Source organism: Trichechus manatus, unplaced genomic scaffold (assembly GCF_000243295.1).
Source record: "Trichechus manatus latirostris isolate Lorelei unplaced genomic scaffold, TriManLat1.0 scaffold00005, whole genome shotgun sequence".
Classification (NCBI taxonomy): domain Eukaryota; kingdom Metazoa; phylum Chordata; class Mammalia; order Sirenia; family Trichechidae; genus Trichechus; species Trichechus manatus.
The window spans coordinates 14936966-14953525 of NW_004443941.1; the positions used below are offsets into that span (position 1 = coordinate 14936966).

General features: G+C 46.2%; 1 protein-coding gene across 1 annotated transcript; it reads left to right on the top strand.

Annotated features, from left to right (window-relative positions):
* Positions 1 to 3277: 3277 nt before the first annotated feature.
* Positions 3278 to 13550, top strand: MCFD2 (multiple coagulation factor deficiency 2, ER cargo receptor complex subunit). The gene is made up of 6 exons (XM_004369488.2): positions 3278 to 3378; positions 3585 to 3679; positions 3729 to 3934; positions 9664 to 9824; positions 10593 to 10752; positions 12181 to 13550. The coding sequence occupies exons 1-6, from the start codon at positions 3278 to 3280 to the stop codon at positions 12310 to 12312; spliced, it is 855 nt and encodes a 284-aa protein (XP_004369545.2). The 3' UTR covers positions 12313 to 13550.
* Positions 13551 to 16560: the final 3010 nt, after the last annotated feature.

The following is a 16560-nucleotide window of genomic DNA, read 5'->3' on the forward strand; positions in this document are numbered from 1 at the left end:
GTTGGGTATGAGTGTGGAGTTCCAGGAGGAAGCACAGGTGTATGGTATGGATGATTCTTAAAGCCATGAGACTAAATGAGATTACCTAGGGAGTAAGTACAGATAAAAAGAAGAGGCACAGCGATGGAGACCTGGGTACTCTATTGTTAGGTGGTCCAGATGAGGCAGAATCCAAACAGAAAAATACAAAGGGGCAACCAATTCAGTAGAAGGAGAGTGGTGTCCAAGTGAACAGTGTTTCAAAGAGGGAGTGGTCAACCTGTCAAATGTCTCTGACAAATTGAATAAGATCAGGATAAAGAACTGACTACGAATTTGGCAGTGGAGATATGGCTGATGATCTTGACAAGAGGTGTTTTTCAGTGGAGTGGCGGGGTGAAAGCCTGATAAGGGTGGGTTCAAAGAATGAAAGAGAAAAACTGGAGAGTGCAAATATACTCTTCCGAAAGATTTAGCTGCTATTAAAAGTAATAGAAAAATGCGGAAGTTAGGCACAGGGAGGAATTCATCAGGATAAGAAGTATTGCAGTATGATGACATTCTAATGAGTGATCCATCCCAAAATGTTCCTGACAAAAGCAATAGAAGGGCCCATCTGTGGCCATTCTCAAGTCAGTTCATTCTGACCAGAACACTGGCTGAAACTATAGAATTGTGGAGGTGTACGAACACCTAGGAGAATGTCCCTATCTTGGAGGAGCCTCCATGGGGTTAAAAAGTCAAGGCACATATGTGTACACCATTGTTTATAGCAGCACTATTAACAATAGCCAAGGGTGGAAACAACTCAAGCGTCATCAACAGATGAATGGAGAAGCAGAATGTCATATATACAATGGAATATTATTCAGCCATTGTCTCTTTCCACAGATGTAGTTGATTTGATTCCTGTGTATTCCATCTGGCCAGGTCCATATGTATAGCCGTTTATGTTGGTGAAAAAAGGTATTTGCAAAGAAGTCGTTGGTCTTACAAAACTCTATCATTTGATCTCCAGCATTGTTTCTACCACTCAGGTCATATTTTCCAACTACTGATCCTTCTTCATTTCCAAATTTCACATTCCAATCACCAGTAATTATCAATGCATCCTGATTGCATGTTCAATCAATTTCAGACTCCAGAAGTTGGTAAAAATCTTCCATTTCTTCATCTTTGGCCTTAGTGGTTGATGCATAAATTTGAATAATATTCGTATTAACTGATCTTCCTTGTAGGATTAGGGATATTATCCTATCACTGACAGCACTGCACTTCAGGATAGATCTTGAAATGTTCTTTTTGATGATGAATGAGACACCATTCCTTTTCAATTTGTCATTCCCAGCATAGTAGACCATAGGATTGTCCAACTGAAAATGGCCAACATCAGTCCATTTCAGCTCACTAATGCCTAGGATATCGATGTTTATGTGTTCCATTTCATTTTTGACGATTTCCAATTTTCCTAGATTCATACTTTGTGCATTCCATGTTTGATTATTAATGGGGATTTGCAGCTGTTTCTTCTCATTTTGAGTTGTGCCACATCAGCAAATGAAGGTCCCAAAAACTTGATTCCATCCACATCATTAAGGTTGACTCTACTTTGAGGGGGCAGCTCTTCCCAAGTCGTATTCTGATTGCCTTCCACCCTGGGGGGTGGGAGGAGCTCATTTTCTGGCGCTATATCAGACTAGGTTCCACTGCTATTCTTAAGGTTTTCAGTGGCTAATTCTTTTCAGAAGTAGACTGCCGGGTCCTTCTTCCTAATGAAGCTCAGCTGAAACCTGTCTGCCATGGGTGACCATGCTGGTGTTTGAATACTGGTGGCATAGCTTCCAGCATCACAACATGCAAGCCCCCACAGTACGACAAACTGACAAAACTGAATAAAAATTCAAGCCTCGAGTTGCAATAGTGAAGGATTCTATGGGGAAAATATTAAATGACTCAGGAAGCATCAAAAGAACATGGAAGGAATACACGGAGTCACTATATACCAAAAAGAATTGGTCGATATTCAACCATTTCAGGAAGTAGCATATGATCAGGAACTGATGGTACTGAAAGAAGAAGTCCAAGCTGCTCTGAAGGCACTGGCGAAAAATAAGGCCCCAGGAATTAACGGAATAGCAATTGAGATGCTTCAGCAAATGGATGCAGCACTGGAAGTGCTCACTCGTCTATGCCAAGAAATCTGGAAGAGATCCATATTTATGTCTATTCCCAAGAAAGGTGATCCAACAGAATGCAGAAATTATTGAACAATGTCATTAATATCACATGCAAGTAAAACTTTGCTGAAGATCATTCAAAAGTGGCTGCAACAGCATATCGACAGAGAACTGCCAGAAATTCAAGCTGAATTCAGAAGAGGGTGTGGAATGAGGGATATCACTGCTGATGTCAGATGGATCTTGGCTGAAATTAGAGAATACCAGAAAGATGTTTACCTGTGTTTTATTGACTATGCAAAGGCATTCGACTGTGTGGATTATTAACAAATTATGGATAACATTGTGAAGAATGGGAATTCCAGAACCTGTACATAGATAACGAGGCAGTCGTTCGAACAGAACAAGGGGATACTGCATGGTAAAGTAGAGGGTCAGCGAAAAAGAGGGAGACCCTCAACAAGACAGATTGACACAGTGGCTGCAACAATGGGCTCAAGCATGACAAAGATTGTGAGGATGGCGCAGGACCCGGCAGTGCTTCGTTCTGGTGTACACAGGGTTGCTATGAGTCAGAACCGACTTGACAGCACCTAACAATTACTCAGCCATAAGGAGCAATGCAGTCCTGATGCATATATGATATGTATGAACCTAGATAACATAGTGCTGAGTGAAGTGAAGTCAGACACAAAAGGACAAATATTGAATGATCCCACTTATATGAAGTACCTAGAACAGGCAAAGGCATAGAGACCAACGGTTATTAGTGGTCACCAGGCGCAGGTGGGAGGGGGAAATGGGGAATTATTGCTTAAGGGACACTGAGTTTTAGTTAAGGGTGATGAAAAAACTTGTAAATAAGATAGTGGTGATGGTTGCATAACATGGTGAACGATCATGTCACCAAATTGTATGCATAAAAATGGCTGAGTTGGTAAATGTTTTATACGTACATTTCACCACAATAAGCATTAAAAAAAAAAAAAAAGTCAAGGCACAAACAAGTGAAATGTCAAATAGCAAAAAAAAAAAAAAAAAACCAAAAAACAAAACAAAAAAACCCCTCAAAACTCTGAAGTTAAAATAAACCAGTGATTAAGACAATACTGCTTAGGGATATGGAGACGTCCTGTCGGCTGGGAGGAGATGGATCTGAAATGGGCCGCCCATATAAGACTTGGTGGGACTCGTGTAGGGACGTGAACGGGTATTGCGAAAGGTGCGGCTTGGGGACTGGAGCAAGCAGAGGTTGGGAGTAGACCAATCTTGGAAGCGCAGGGTCCAAGTCAGACTCTAGAGCCATTCCAAGCCACCAGTGAAGGTGGAGGCGGGGCTGGAGGCCAATTTTGGAATCCGCCCAATCGGGATCCGCCTTCCTACGTTACACGCCGAACTACTTGCCCAGGGGCTTCCGTGGTTGCCTAGCAACCTGTCGCCCCCCCCCCGCCCCAACGCTTCTGACGGCCCAACTCGGGCTGAAGCCGAATGTTGCCACCTGGAGGGGCAGATAAAGGACCTACGTTCGCCAGGTCCGTGCTGCACCCTAACCGGTTACACGTGGACTCACAGGAGCCGTCCGCACGCCAAGCCGCGAGTCGGGGGGCGAGGCCCCCGTCACCAATGGGCGGGCTGGAGGGAGCGCGCGTGCGCAGGACTGGACCGGGGCGGGGGGGCGGAGCAGAGAGCAAAAGCGTTCTGGGACGGGGGCTGGCGAGGCTCATCCTGGAAGGCTTCGCGTCGAGCGGCGCAGCCGTTTGGCGGCGGGGTACTGCGGGGTGAGTGGACCCTGGAGTCCTGAGGCCCGACCCTGGGGGACGAGGCTCATGGGTTGGAACTCAGTTGCCCGCAGCGGGGCGGGATCCGGGCTCAAGTCTGGGCTCGGGCTCAGTGTGGGAGGCAGGAGCGGTCTGGGTGGGAGTCTCGGTCCCCGTCCGCCTCGGGGCGTTTAGCCGGTTAGGCGCAGGGCCTCTCTCCCCGGACGGGAGGTGCCCCCGCCAGACGCTTTGGAGCCAGATGGGCCGGGCCGGGGCCGATCTCCGTCCTCTTCGCTGGCCCTTGGGGGTCTCAGCACCTGCCTGTGAGGCCAGCAAGGCTGGGTGGACCCTGCGCCCGGCCCGACCTGGCCGGACGCGGGCCCGGGGCGTTTCTCTCCGACTGCTTCTAGTATCCCCCGCCCCCTCCGGGGGGACACCAAGGCCTTTCGGGCCCAGCGAGGTTGGACCAGGGCGGGGGAATTTGACTTCCTTCTCTATTCCCAATCTGGGCATGGCAGCGCCATCCACCCCGTTGCCCAAGTCAGCAACCTGGGCGTCATTCTCCTCTTCCCGCACTCTCGGGGACACCTTCTTGCTCCACTTTCAGATCCTCTGCCCCAGCTGGTTGAGGTCACCATCATCTCTCCCCTCTACCTCAGTAACCTCCGAACTGGTTCTCTGCATTCCTTCATGATATTCTGTAGTTTCTTATGTCTAGGGAAGCCAGAGTGATGGTCTTAAAGCAATAATATGATAATGTCACCAGACCTCTCCCCCCATTCCCTTACCGCCCTTCAGTGGATTCCCATTGATTGAACACAGCTTGCAAGGCTCTTCATGACCTGTCCTCTTTTTACTTTAGACTAAGTCTCCATTATACTGTGTCTTCAAGATATTGAACCTTTTTTAGTTCCTGGATTGGACCACGTTCCTTCTGGCCTTAGGTACACGTTGCATTATGTTCCCTCTGCCTGAGGCACTAGCTTTTGGTTGAATAAATTCTTCAAGTCTTCTTCCAGGTGTGGGTTGGTCTCCTGCTGTATCCCATGGGTGTCTTTGCTGGTCTCTCTCGTCACCTGCCTGTAATCGGTGTGAGAGGGGTCTGTCTGGGTCAGTGGTGTCCTCAGCACCTTGCACAGTGCCAGGCCCTGTTAGTTAAATGTACAGACGAAACATGGCAGCTCCTTGGGCTTCCCAAGGGAACAAATAGATTAGGTTATTAAATGTCTGCTTTTTCAGAACCATTTCTTGAGCTCCAACCCGTGTAGAGGTTTCTTTGGCCTAGGAACTTGGTTGGTTTCTTGCCTTCAGTCCAGGACCATGGCAGCAGTACATGGGGAAGTTATCGTCATAGGTTTTCTTTGGCTCTGGGTACAGGATGTCTGGATGTTGGTGACTGTACCAAACCAAAAAACCAAACTCCTTGCTGTCGTGTCTATTCCAGCTTATAGCGACCCTGTAGCGCAGAGCAGAACTGCCCCATAGGGTTTCCAAGGAGCGGCTGGTGGGTTCAAACTGCCAACCTTTCGGTTAGCCCATTTCTTAACCACTGAGAGACCAGGGCTCCATTGGTGAGTATAGGTGCTTTAAGTTTGAGCTCTTAACTGAGGGCCCCCAGCATGGGAGAAAAACTGCTAACAGCTGCTGTGGTTGTTAGGGAGGAAGGCTGATTCCAAACTCTTCTGCGTTGATAGGAATAAAGACACAATGAGAGGGAAGGGTGGGCCAGGCCAAACCACTGGCCAGAGGGCTCCAAAGGGAAGTTATTGTTCCAGCTTAGGCTGGACGCTCTGTGATAGGGAACAGCTTGCCGCCCTGATTCAGATGGGAAGGCGTACTATCCTCAGGTCAGCCAGCAGCTGTTAGTTAGAGAGGAGAGGGGGGAAGGAAACACAACGAAGAAGGGGAACAATATGTGACTATATGGTAAGGCCAGGTGAGTGTGAGAGGTTGCAGAATGAAGCTAAAGGAGGGTGAACTGGAGTTGGCTGGAAGAATCTGGAGGTGACATTTGAACCTGGCCTGGGAGAAGCGGGAGGATGGGCAGGTGGAAGCAGTGGGAGCCAAGGCTCAGGGACAGGAGGAGGCCAACAGCAGGGAGGGGAGGCCAGTGAGACTGGAGTGTGGTGGGGCGCAGTGGGATGCACCAGGCTGGCTAGGGTCACTGGGCCGGACTAGGGAGGGCTTTGACCGCTCAGCCGAGGAGTTGGCTTCCATTGGTGTCTCTCCATTCTTACAAGACTGATTATACCTATAAAGCCCTTTTACAGTTGGCACAGGGGGAGGCCCATTACTGATGATGGTCCAGTGCTCCCCTTACAGGGCTGTGAGGATGTCTCAAGGCTTGGGTTGTGTTCTGAAGTCTCTGCACGAGTCTTTCCACTCTGGGGATTTTTTCCCAGCCAGGCGTTTACAGTTTGCTGAAGAGGGCCAGTGACCTCAGAAACGGCTGGGCTTATCTGCCAGGCTGTTTGCTTGTAGCCTGGAGCTACGTTGGGGGATGTGGCTGATGCAACCTGTTCTTTAGGCAGAAGAAAGTGGATATGAACAGTTTAGTTTGTTAGGTGGCAGTCAGATTCCCTGTCCTCACTGCAGTGCTTGGAGGGATTTTCTTCTGTGTTCCAGTGGTTAGAAATCTGCAATAGCAAGCCAAAGTAGGATGAGTTCGAAATCAATGGTTCTTGGCCTTTGTCCTGCCTCCCTTGAAGAAGGGATAATTTATATCTACAGTTACTGTATTATTAATCACTTGGTTGCTTTTTGGTGCTACCTGCATAGGATCCCGTTACCACACACATACACACACACACACACACACACACACACACTCTCACACACACACACACACACTCACACACACACACACACACACACACACCCAAATTGATGTTATATACTAAACATCCAACCACTGTGTTGTAGGAAGTGGTACCATGGGGTCAGTGGCCACTCAGCTCAACTGTCTATCTGATACCCAGAACCATAACCAAACCTGTTAGCGCTGAGTCAACTCCGACTCATAGCAACCCTGTAGGACAGAGTAGAACTGCCCCACAGGGTTTCCAAGGAGCGGTTGGTGGATTTGAAGTGCTGACCTTTTGCAGCTGAACTCTTAATTAACCACTGCGTCACCAGGATTCCATCTATCTGATAGACATCTCCAAAGAAAAATTTTTGCCCTCAGTTATAGTAACCTCAAAACTTAGTAGCATGTCTGTGAAGGGTTTAGGTTCTCTCCTGCAAGGGCCACTGAGAACCCCCAGCCTCTGTGCCAGGCACTATGCCAGATGCTGGGAATGGGGACTCAGTCCCTGCCCTCACAGCACTCAGTCCAGGAAGGGGCACTGACAGGTAATGGGGCAGTTTTCAAGACAGTGTTCACAGCTGTTGGAAGCAATGGACAGGAACCTTCTGAAGGGAAGCATTTGGGAGCATATGGGAAGAACTCTGAGGCCAGACGCAGAGTTGAGGAAGGCTTGCTGGAGAAAGGCTTGGGAGGCTCTGGATTCCCCTTGCTGATTTCCTCCTGTCAGATCTTCAGATGTGTGGTGAGAACAAGGCGTTCTGATCCGGCCTGGGCAGTCACTGCTGACGGTAACGTGAAACCCTGTTTTCTGGTACCACGTACAGTGACAGTGGTCTTGCAGACTCTGGACACTTCCTTTGATAGAAATGAGAGTGTAGTTCTTGCTGTTCCTGAATTATTTTTTGGAGATGAGACTTAACCGGAAACCCCCCTTTCTCTTATCCCTTCCGTATAGTATCGGGACAAAACGATGAATACCTAGAATTTATTAACTTGCCCTACTTTGTAAAGAAAAGATAATTTTATGTTAGAAATTTTAGAAACGATAGAAAAATATAAAGAAGAAAATCAAAATCATGCACCATGCCATGATTCAGAAGATAATATTTGTTAACAGTTTTTAGTCATTTGTCTCTGTGTGAAATATACTTATGTAGGGTTTTTTTTTTTTTTAATGTTCATTATTCTTTACAGACTTTCACGTCCTGCTCTTTTTTGTTTTTTATTGAACATCTTTTCCTATCATTAAATTTGACAGATTGCATTATATTGTCAGTGTCAAGTAGTAGGATTAGATGCTACTTTTTGGAAGATGTACATCCAAGTGGGCATTGTGCCCTCAGAGAGGGGGCAGGGAGCCATGGGAGGTGATGCTGCTAACGGGCAAAATGGGCTTGGGAAATTTTTCTAAACTTTGTAGGGGCAGCATACTCCAGGATCCTACTATACAGAGCCTTTTAGGATCAACGAGAAGGGATTGCAACACTTCGACTTCCCAGCCCCAGGTACAGAGAGTAGACATACGGCAGCTTCTGAGCTGAGCTCTGTGTGTGCTCGCACATGTGAGGGTATGACCTGTACCTTCTGCTTTGTCTTTACCATTGTAGATTTTGGGGCCGTGGGCTCCGGCTGGCCCCTTAGAAATCACTGGCCCTTGTTTTTCAGCAGAATCTCTTCTGCCTTTAGGGACGTGAATGTGTACGTAGGTCTGGTCTTTTCTTTGTGTTTGTATGCAGGTCTCCTGGCTATCCTTCAGCTTCCTTTTGGAGGCCAGTCTATGAGAACCAGGAAGGCTCATGACTTTAACAACTAGTTTTTAAAGGCCGACCAGAGCCCTGGTGTGGAGTGCTGATGTGAACCAAGCACTCCTTGCCCTCAGGGTACTTGCTGGGTAGCTGACTGTGTCTTCTTGCTGTTGACCACAATCCAAAGTATAGCTAGACCCCTGAAGTACTTGATGGAACCCTAATTTCTGTGTAACTCTTTCCATAGCTCTATGCCAGAGGCGAAGGGACTTGATGCTGTCACAGCCCTGGGAAATGGACACGGCAGGTGTTAGCGTCCTCTTCTCCGTGTCCACTGCCTCAGACCTTGATCTGACTGCCTTATCGCTTCCCTCGACAACTGTGTTCTTTTCTCTGGTCTCGCCCCACTTCCAGCCTTCTCCACTGTGCTGCCAGATGAGTCATTCCGAAACCAAGCTCTGATCTCATTTTCCATTCATGAGTCCTCACTTGCTCCCTGTTTACCTTCAGGGTAAATGTTCACCTGGGCTTAGCATGCAAAGCCACGTCCAGTGTAGCCTGGTCAACCTTTACAGCATATTGTCCATTATTCTGTCCGCTTCATACCCTCTAGGTTCCAGCCTGACTAAACGACTTGGTGTTTCTTTCCAACTTGTCCGCACCCTGCCTCTCTGCTCACATCACCTCCTTGGTCTAAATTGGCCCCCTTCAGTTCCTGCCAGTCCACAGCGTGCTCACGGGTCCAGGCTCAGCTGAAGCATCACCACGTCTGTCAGCCTTCTCTGATGTTCCCTCATCCAGAGGACAGTTCTTCCTCTGAACTCGCAGAGGGTTTACTCTTTCTTGAGTAATCTCCCTTTCTGCCCTCATTCGTTCTCTAGGTAGAAAGTATTGCTCTCACCAGACTGTAAGCTTCTTGTAAGCAGGAATAATCTTGGGGTCCCTTTAAGCGCCTGTTGAGTTGCTTGGCACACAACGGTGCTTTGGGAAATGTCATCACCCCCGTTTAAGTGGTGGGGACCCGTGGTGCCCTAGGTCATCCACAGACTAGTGGCAGAGCTGGCCTTAGGCCCAGTTTGGAGTGCCCTTTTCCACAGTCTCACTGCTTCATCCGTTTCCCAGGAGTGTGTTGTGACAAGTCTTGAAAGAAAACTTGGCTCTGGTGTTCTCACCTACGTCTTCTGTGTTCCCCACCCCAGGTACCGGTGACCATGAGATCCCTGCCACTGCTCAGAACCCTGTCCCTGTGCAGCCTGCTCTGGGCCTTCTGTGCCCTGCACGTCGGGGCTGAGGAGCCTGGGGCCAGCTTCTCCAATGCTGGCAGCGCAGGCCTGGATAAGAACACGGTGCACAACCAAGAGTACGTATTCCGCCAGGGCTGGTGGTCTGGGGCCCTCCCTGTCATCTGCAGCCGCAGCCAGCTGCTGTGGCACATGCTTCTCTTTTCCTTTCCTGTTTATATGGCTTCTTGACATTTTTCAAGGATGATTTGATTCCTTATAGCCTCCTGGAAGTCAGGTATTCTTTTTTCATCATCATATTACAGATGGAGGACCTCGAGGTACACACACACACACACACACAGTCACGCACACACACACACACACACACACAGTCACGCACACACACACACACAGTCACGCACACACACACACACACACGCACACACACACACAGTAACAGTGGCAGAATGCAGACTAGAGCTAAGGTTTCTTGACTGTGACAAGACCTTTTTTTTACTGTCACATTCAAATGTTGCATTATTTGTTGCAGCTTTTGCCCTGGCTCAGTTAGCCCCACACATTATACTTTTTTAAATCCTTGAATTGTTTAAAAAACGTTTGTCAAGTTGACAGCCCCAAAATGTTATAACAACATTCTAATAATAAAGAGGGAAAAACACCCCTAATCTTACTAGCGGAACAAGCGAACCATTGGACATTTTGCTGTTCCGTTCAGGACCTTGTCTGTACGTCATCCTTGAGTGTGGGCTGCCACTCTTTCTGTCTGTTGTTCTCAGCTGGGTGAACTTCACGTTCTCGAGCTGTTCCGAGTCCTGCGGGTTTCAGCATGGTCCTGGTGTCTCTGCCTGGTGCGTACAGTGGTCTGAGTCTGACTTGGTTTTTAGGCATATCATGGAGCATCTAGAAGGTGTCATCAACAAGCCAGAGGCGGAGATGTCCCCACAAGAACTGCAGCTCCATTATTTCAAAATGCATGATTATGATGGCAATAATCTGCTGGACGGCTTAGAACTCTCCACAGCCATCACTCATGTCCACAAGGAGGTAGGTCAGGCAGCAGCGTGGCGGGCAGTGTCTCGGAAAGGCCTCCCTTTGCTAATTTGGCCCTCGATCTCGATGACCTGTGCTGTGCTTGTCCAGCAATGTTGCTGCTTCCCCTTTCTCTGTTCACTGCCCTGTTTGGCCTCTTCCTGTTCAGGGCTCCTTCCTTCAAAGGCTGACCCACGGAGGCAGAAAGCCCAGGGCTGGGCCTTTGTATCTTTAACAAGTACTACAGGCCTTTCTGCTGCATGCTGGAGTTTGAGAACCAGTGCCCAGAAGGCAAGCCACGTTCAGAACATGGGGCAGGAGAGACGTTATTTCATTTGAGAAGAATGGCGTATCAGAAGGCACAGGGATTGGGGACTGGGCAACAGTTGAGGGCTTCTCTGTTATTTGTACAGTGCTCTGTAGTTTACAAAGTGATTTCAAGTATGTTATCTTGCTTGATCTTTGCAACAGGGACAGGGGGTGGTATTACTCCCATTTTCTAGCTGAGAAAATTGAAATTGAGATCTTTTGTCTCCAGATCTAATGTCCTTCCCTCTCGGCCACACTGCCTCTGCAGAGAGGAGAGGCAGAGACAGTGAGGGGTGTGAGCAGACAGGCTGCTGGGAGGGCAGGTTGGGGTTCGCTCAGAGGCACTAGGGAGCCATTAGCGGTTCTGAGCAGGAGCCTGACTAGAGCAGTGTCTTGGGAAGATCCTTTGCAGTAGGAGGCAGACTGGTGGATGTGAGGCGTCAGGGAGGAGAGTCGGGATTTGGCAGTCCCGGCAGGTGAGAGCGGTGGCGGCAGCAGGAGAGCAGAGGGTGGGTGTGGGAGATGAGGCAAAGGAGGTGTCGGCCACGAGCATGAGGGGAGCCCCGTAGCTTGGCCCCAGCACAGTGAGCCCTGCTACGCCTGCTTCTGGAGCAGGGGAGATACCTCCCCTCCGAGGCTGTACCAGGCTCTGCTGGTCAGCCGTGCCTTAGTCTCGCCTGGATCCCAAGATGCTGCCCAGTGTCTCACCATTTCCACTCTGTCAGGGCAGACTGTGCACAGAGCTGACCCTTGGAAGGGCTTGGGCTTCTGAGCTTTCTCTAGGATGGGTTTGTGGGTCATGAAACCTGTGAAACTCGTAATTCTATGTAAGCCAGACCCAGGGTTCTACAGTGAACTTGTACTACTTCCGTACTTAGAAAAGAATCTAAATTTCTCTTAAAAAGATAAACAAGGACCTTCTTTGCATCTTTCTTTTAATTTGCAAGTATCATTTCTCAACTGAATTACTGTGAGTTGACTCTATTGATAGATGGGATGGTGGATTTTTAAAAGTAGCTATGTGCTATATTTAAGGAGTTTCGGGATATATTGAGCCTGGGCATTTTGGGAATTAGCTAGGCACTTCTTCCAACGAAATGTGCAGCTCATTGTTGTCTATTTTATATTTTGTAGGAAGGGAGTGAACACATACCACCAATGAACGAAGATGAACTGATTAGCTTAATAGATGGTGTTTTGAGAGACGATGACAAGAACAATGATGGATACATTGACTATGCTGAATTTGCAAAATCCCTGCTGTAGATGTCATTTGGCTTTCTCCTAGTTATATGCAAATGTGACCCGTTATAATGTGATGGAACAGTTTCTGTAATGCAAAATAACTCATTTCCAACTATTGCTGCAGTATTTTGGTAAAAACCTGTAGGAACTGGTTACATTAGGGTGAGAAAGAGAAATAAAAGGGAAGAGAAATGGGACATATCATAGTCCCTAAGTACTGCTAAACCTCTTATTGGATAAGGGCCTGATTAAAGAATTTTGGAAAGAACATTGGATGCTTGGAGCTGAGTACTCAGGAACTTGAATTCGACTGTAGAATACTGCTAGTCTCTTAGTTTTAATTCGTGCTCCCTGAAAAGTAAGATGGAAGCTTTGCCAAGTGGACACATTGCAATTAATAGTGAGGGAGTGGAGTGGATGCCAGATGTTTCTCCTGGTGGGTCCTGTCTCTTCAGGTAAACATGGTCAGTATTCTGTACAGGTCCTCTGGCCTAAGTAATTACTTGCTCTGGGCAAGTAGCTATTTATAAGGCTATTTCAAAGCCCCAGCATAAGAAGAATGTCAAGTGTTGAGTTCCGCTGGTCACAGAGGCCAGGATGCTATGTTCGCTGGCATTTTGGAAATGATACACCACTGACCTAAGCGATTAACCTTTTTCAGTTTTTCAGTACTTTATAAAACTACTGCCACATCCTTATACCTTGTTCTGTGTTCAGTGTGAGAGAGACCTTTAATTTAAAAGTGTTCTCTGCTCTAATCAATAGCAGATGTTTTAGCTTTCTTAATATTTGTATTTAACTCTGGTTTCTAGGGTCTTGTTTTTGCAATTTAGAAACTATTAGGAATGTAAAGATTTACCCGTTCTCCTTGATACAGTGGGGGTGAAACTACTAGCTGGCCTATAGCCTCAGTGAGAAGTAAAAAAATCACCTACCAAGCACAGTGAGTAGCCTAATACAAGGTTAGACTTTAGAAGGAATGTTGTTTAAATGACCACTTTTAGCCTGAATACGTGAGTTCTTTCAGATCAAGAAAGGTTAGGAAAAGATGCCTAAAAACTGTAATAGTTCTCCTCCATGGAGTTCAGTTAGTTGGCTTCTGATAACTGTAGCTTCATGATCATTATTTTCCCTCAGTAGAAATAACTAAATTTTAAGCCAAAGGAACAAGAATAATCTTTGTTTATATATATATATATATATATGTTTATATATATGTATATATGTTATACCCATTACCTGGGGTCTCAAAAATGAAACCAACAGAACAGTTTGGAGACATCTTCACAGTGTTAGAAGTTACCTTTTAGTTCCACTTCTCTCCCAGGGTTCACATCTAATGTGAATCTCAACAGTGGTTGAAAATGAGAAGCAGCAGACTATAATTTAGCTCATTGGATGCAATGCACATGTTGTAGTGGAAACTTGAAATGGTGATTATGTGGGGGAAAAACCACATAAAATTTGTTGTAAGATATACAGAGACTTATTTTCTTTATTAAAGTATTCTTATAAGAAAATGTGTATTTGTAAAAATGGTTTCCTGTGTCTAGTATTTGTGCAATCAGAGCTGAATTGTAAACTATTCTTGTAATATCTAGTCATTTTGAAAGATTTATATAATGTACTCTGGATATATGACCAATAAAACTGGTGAAGCAAAGTAAAGAGCAGTCGGTTTTGTCCACGGAAGTGTCTTTTCTCAGCCCACCTTCCATGTGAAGGGTTTGTTTATTTAATATAGATGTTTCTATGCACTTGACCCTGGCTGTGCTCTGCCTTTTTCCAGAGGAAGATTCCCAGTATTCAAAGTCACTTGCCCCGTTTAGGCATTTTTCTGAATGAAATCACTTTTCAGACCTTTGTTCTCTGGCCAAATTCAGATTAGGACAGCATTCGCTAGATTAGGAGAATACAGTGTTTTCCTCTGCAGTCTGATGATGTTTTTTCTTTGCCAGAAAATTTAATTAGATAACATTGTCGAAAGCATCCAGGCCCGAGCAAAAAGCATAGTGTCCTTGGCATTTTGGAAATGACACAGTCTGTTCTGCCCATCGAAGAGCAGAGAGAAGGGAGTTACCCTTGTCATTTTTTTTTTTTTTTTAATGAAGGCATCTGCCAAGAGTTGGCAAGCTTGCGTAGCAAGTGGAGCAAGCTGAGGTATCCCAAAGCTCGTTAACCACACAAGCCTTTGAGTAGTCATCGGGCAACATGTGCGAGGTAACGTGGGAATAATTTTAACAGAATCATAGAATTTTTAGACCTGGAAGGGACTTCAGAGAGCCTGTGGCACTGCCTTTATTTTATGATGAAGGAAAACAGGGCTAGAGAAGGTCAGTGATTTGCCCCCAGTCTCACAGCTAGTCAGAAACTGAGTTCTGGACCTTTTAGCGGCAATTACATGTGACGTAAGCTCTTTCCCCAGAGTTTGGATCTTATTTTTTTCTTGAAAAAAAAAATTTTTTTAAAATATAAAGACAATCTAAACCACAAAAGTATATAAATAAAACATGCCTTTGCCTGCACTCTTCTTTGTCACCTTCTAGTTCTACTTCTCTCCCAGGAGCTAACCACTGTGGCTAATCTGGGGTGTGTCTTTTCACACTCTTTTTGTATGTCGTCATATGGTTTGTGTGGCTATGTATATATATTTTAAATAAAATAATACTATGTATTATTTAATTATGGCAATTAGATATATAACATATAGTAATTATTATAATATTATGTCTTAATGGGAGCTCTGGTGGCCCGGTGGTTAAGAAGTTGGCTGCTAACCAAAAGGTCGGCAGTTTGAATCCACCAGCCGCTCCTTGGAAACCCTATACGACAGTTGTCCTCTGTCCTATAGGGTCGCTATGCTATGAGTCGGCACCAACTCGACGGCAATGGGGTTTTTTAAATTTTATGTCTTAATGACTTTTGGAAACTTCTTCATATTTCTCTTAGAGGTTGTCTTAGTCATCTATTGCTGTTCTAACAGAAATACCACAAGTGGATGGCTTTAACAAAAAGAAGTTTATTCTCTCATATTCCAGTAGGCTTCAAGTCCAAATTCAGGGCGTCAGCTCCAGGGGAAGGCTTTCTCTGTCGCCTCTGGAGGAAGGTCTGTGTCATCAATCTTCCCTTGGTCTGGGAGCTTCTCTGCGCAGGAACCTCAGTTCCAAAGGACGCACTCTGCTCCCAGCACTGCTTTCTTGGTGGTAAGAGGTTCCCATGTGTCTCTTCTTGCTTCTGTCTTTTATATCTCAAAAGAGATTGGCTTAAGACACTATCTAATCTTGTAAACCTCATCCGTAGAACTGCCATAATCCATCTTACTAGATCATAGTGATAGAGTTTACAACACATAAGGAAATCACTTCAGATTATAAATCATACAATACCGGGAATCATGACCTAGCCAAGTGGATACACACATTTTTTGGGGAACACAATTCAGTCCATGACAGAGGTCATTTTAAGTCACTACCTGTCGACCCACGTCATAGTTTTTGGCAGCCGTGTAGCATTCCGTAGTGGGTTGTACCGTAGTTGATTTAATCCTCCAGTGGTCTTTCACCATTACAAGCAATGCTGCAGTGACTACCCTTGCACGTATGTAATGAGTGCTTCCTTAGAATGGCACTGCGTAAAGCCATGGCGAGTCTATTAGTGAACTTCAAGCCTATGCTCACCCCAGAACAGGAGCTTCCTGGTCCATAAGACGGTCAGGCAGAGGCAGGAGTGCTTGCGGGAGCCAAGCTTCCCCACTTGGGAACTATGCAGGAATTTGCAGCACTGAGTAGAGCCATAGAAAAGGGGGTGTCTTTCTGCCCAGTTGACCATTTCCTTGGCTCTGACCTGGGTACCTTGGATCTTGCACTCACCCTTCTTCATCCAGAGCTGCCCCTATGGTAAGATGAATCGGGTTGGGAGCTCACTATTGGGGGATCTCACACTGTTGACAACTGGGGTAGGGGGAGAAGTAGATCCTTAGAAGATAGAATCACCCCATTAAACAGACAAGACTGGGATACCCCCTGTTATGGATTGAATTGTGTCCCCCCAAAGTGTATGTCAACTTGGCTCGGCCACGATTCCCAGTATTATGTGGTGGTTGTCCGTTTTGTGATCTGACATATTTATCCTATGTGTTGTAAATTCTAACCTCTATGAGGAAAGATTAGAGGCAGTTATGTTAATGAGGGAGGTCGAAATCTACAGGATTAGGTTGTGTCTTGAGTCAATCTTTTTTGAGATACAAAAGAGAGAAGCGAGCAGAGAGGA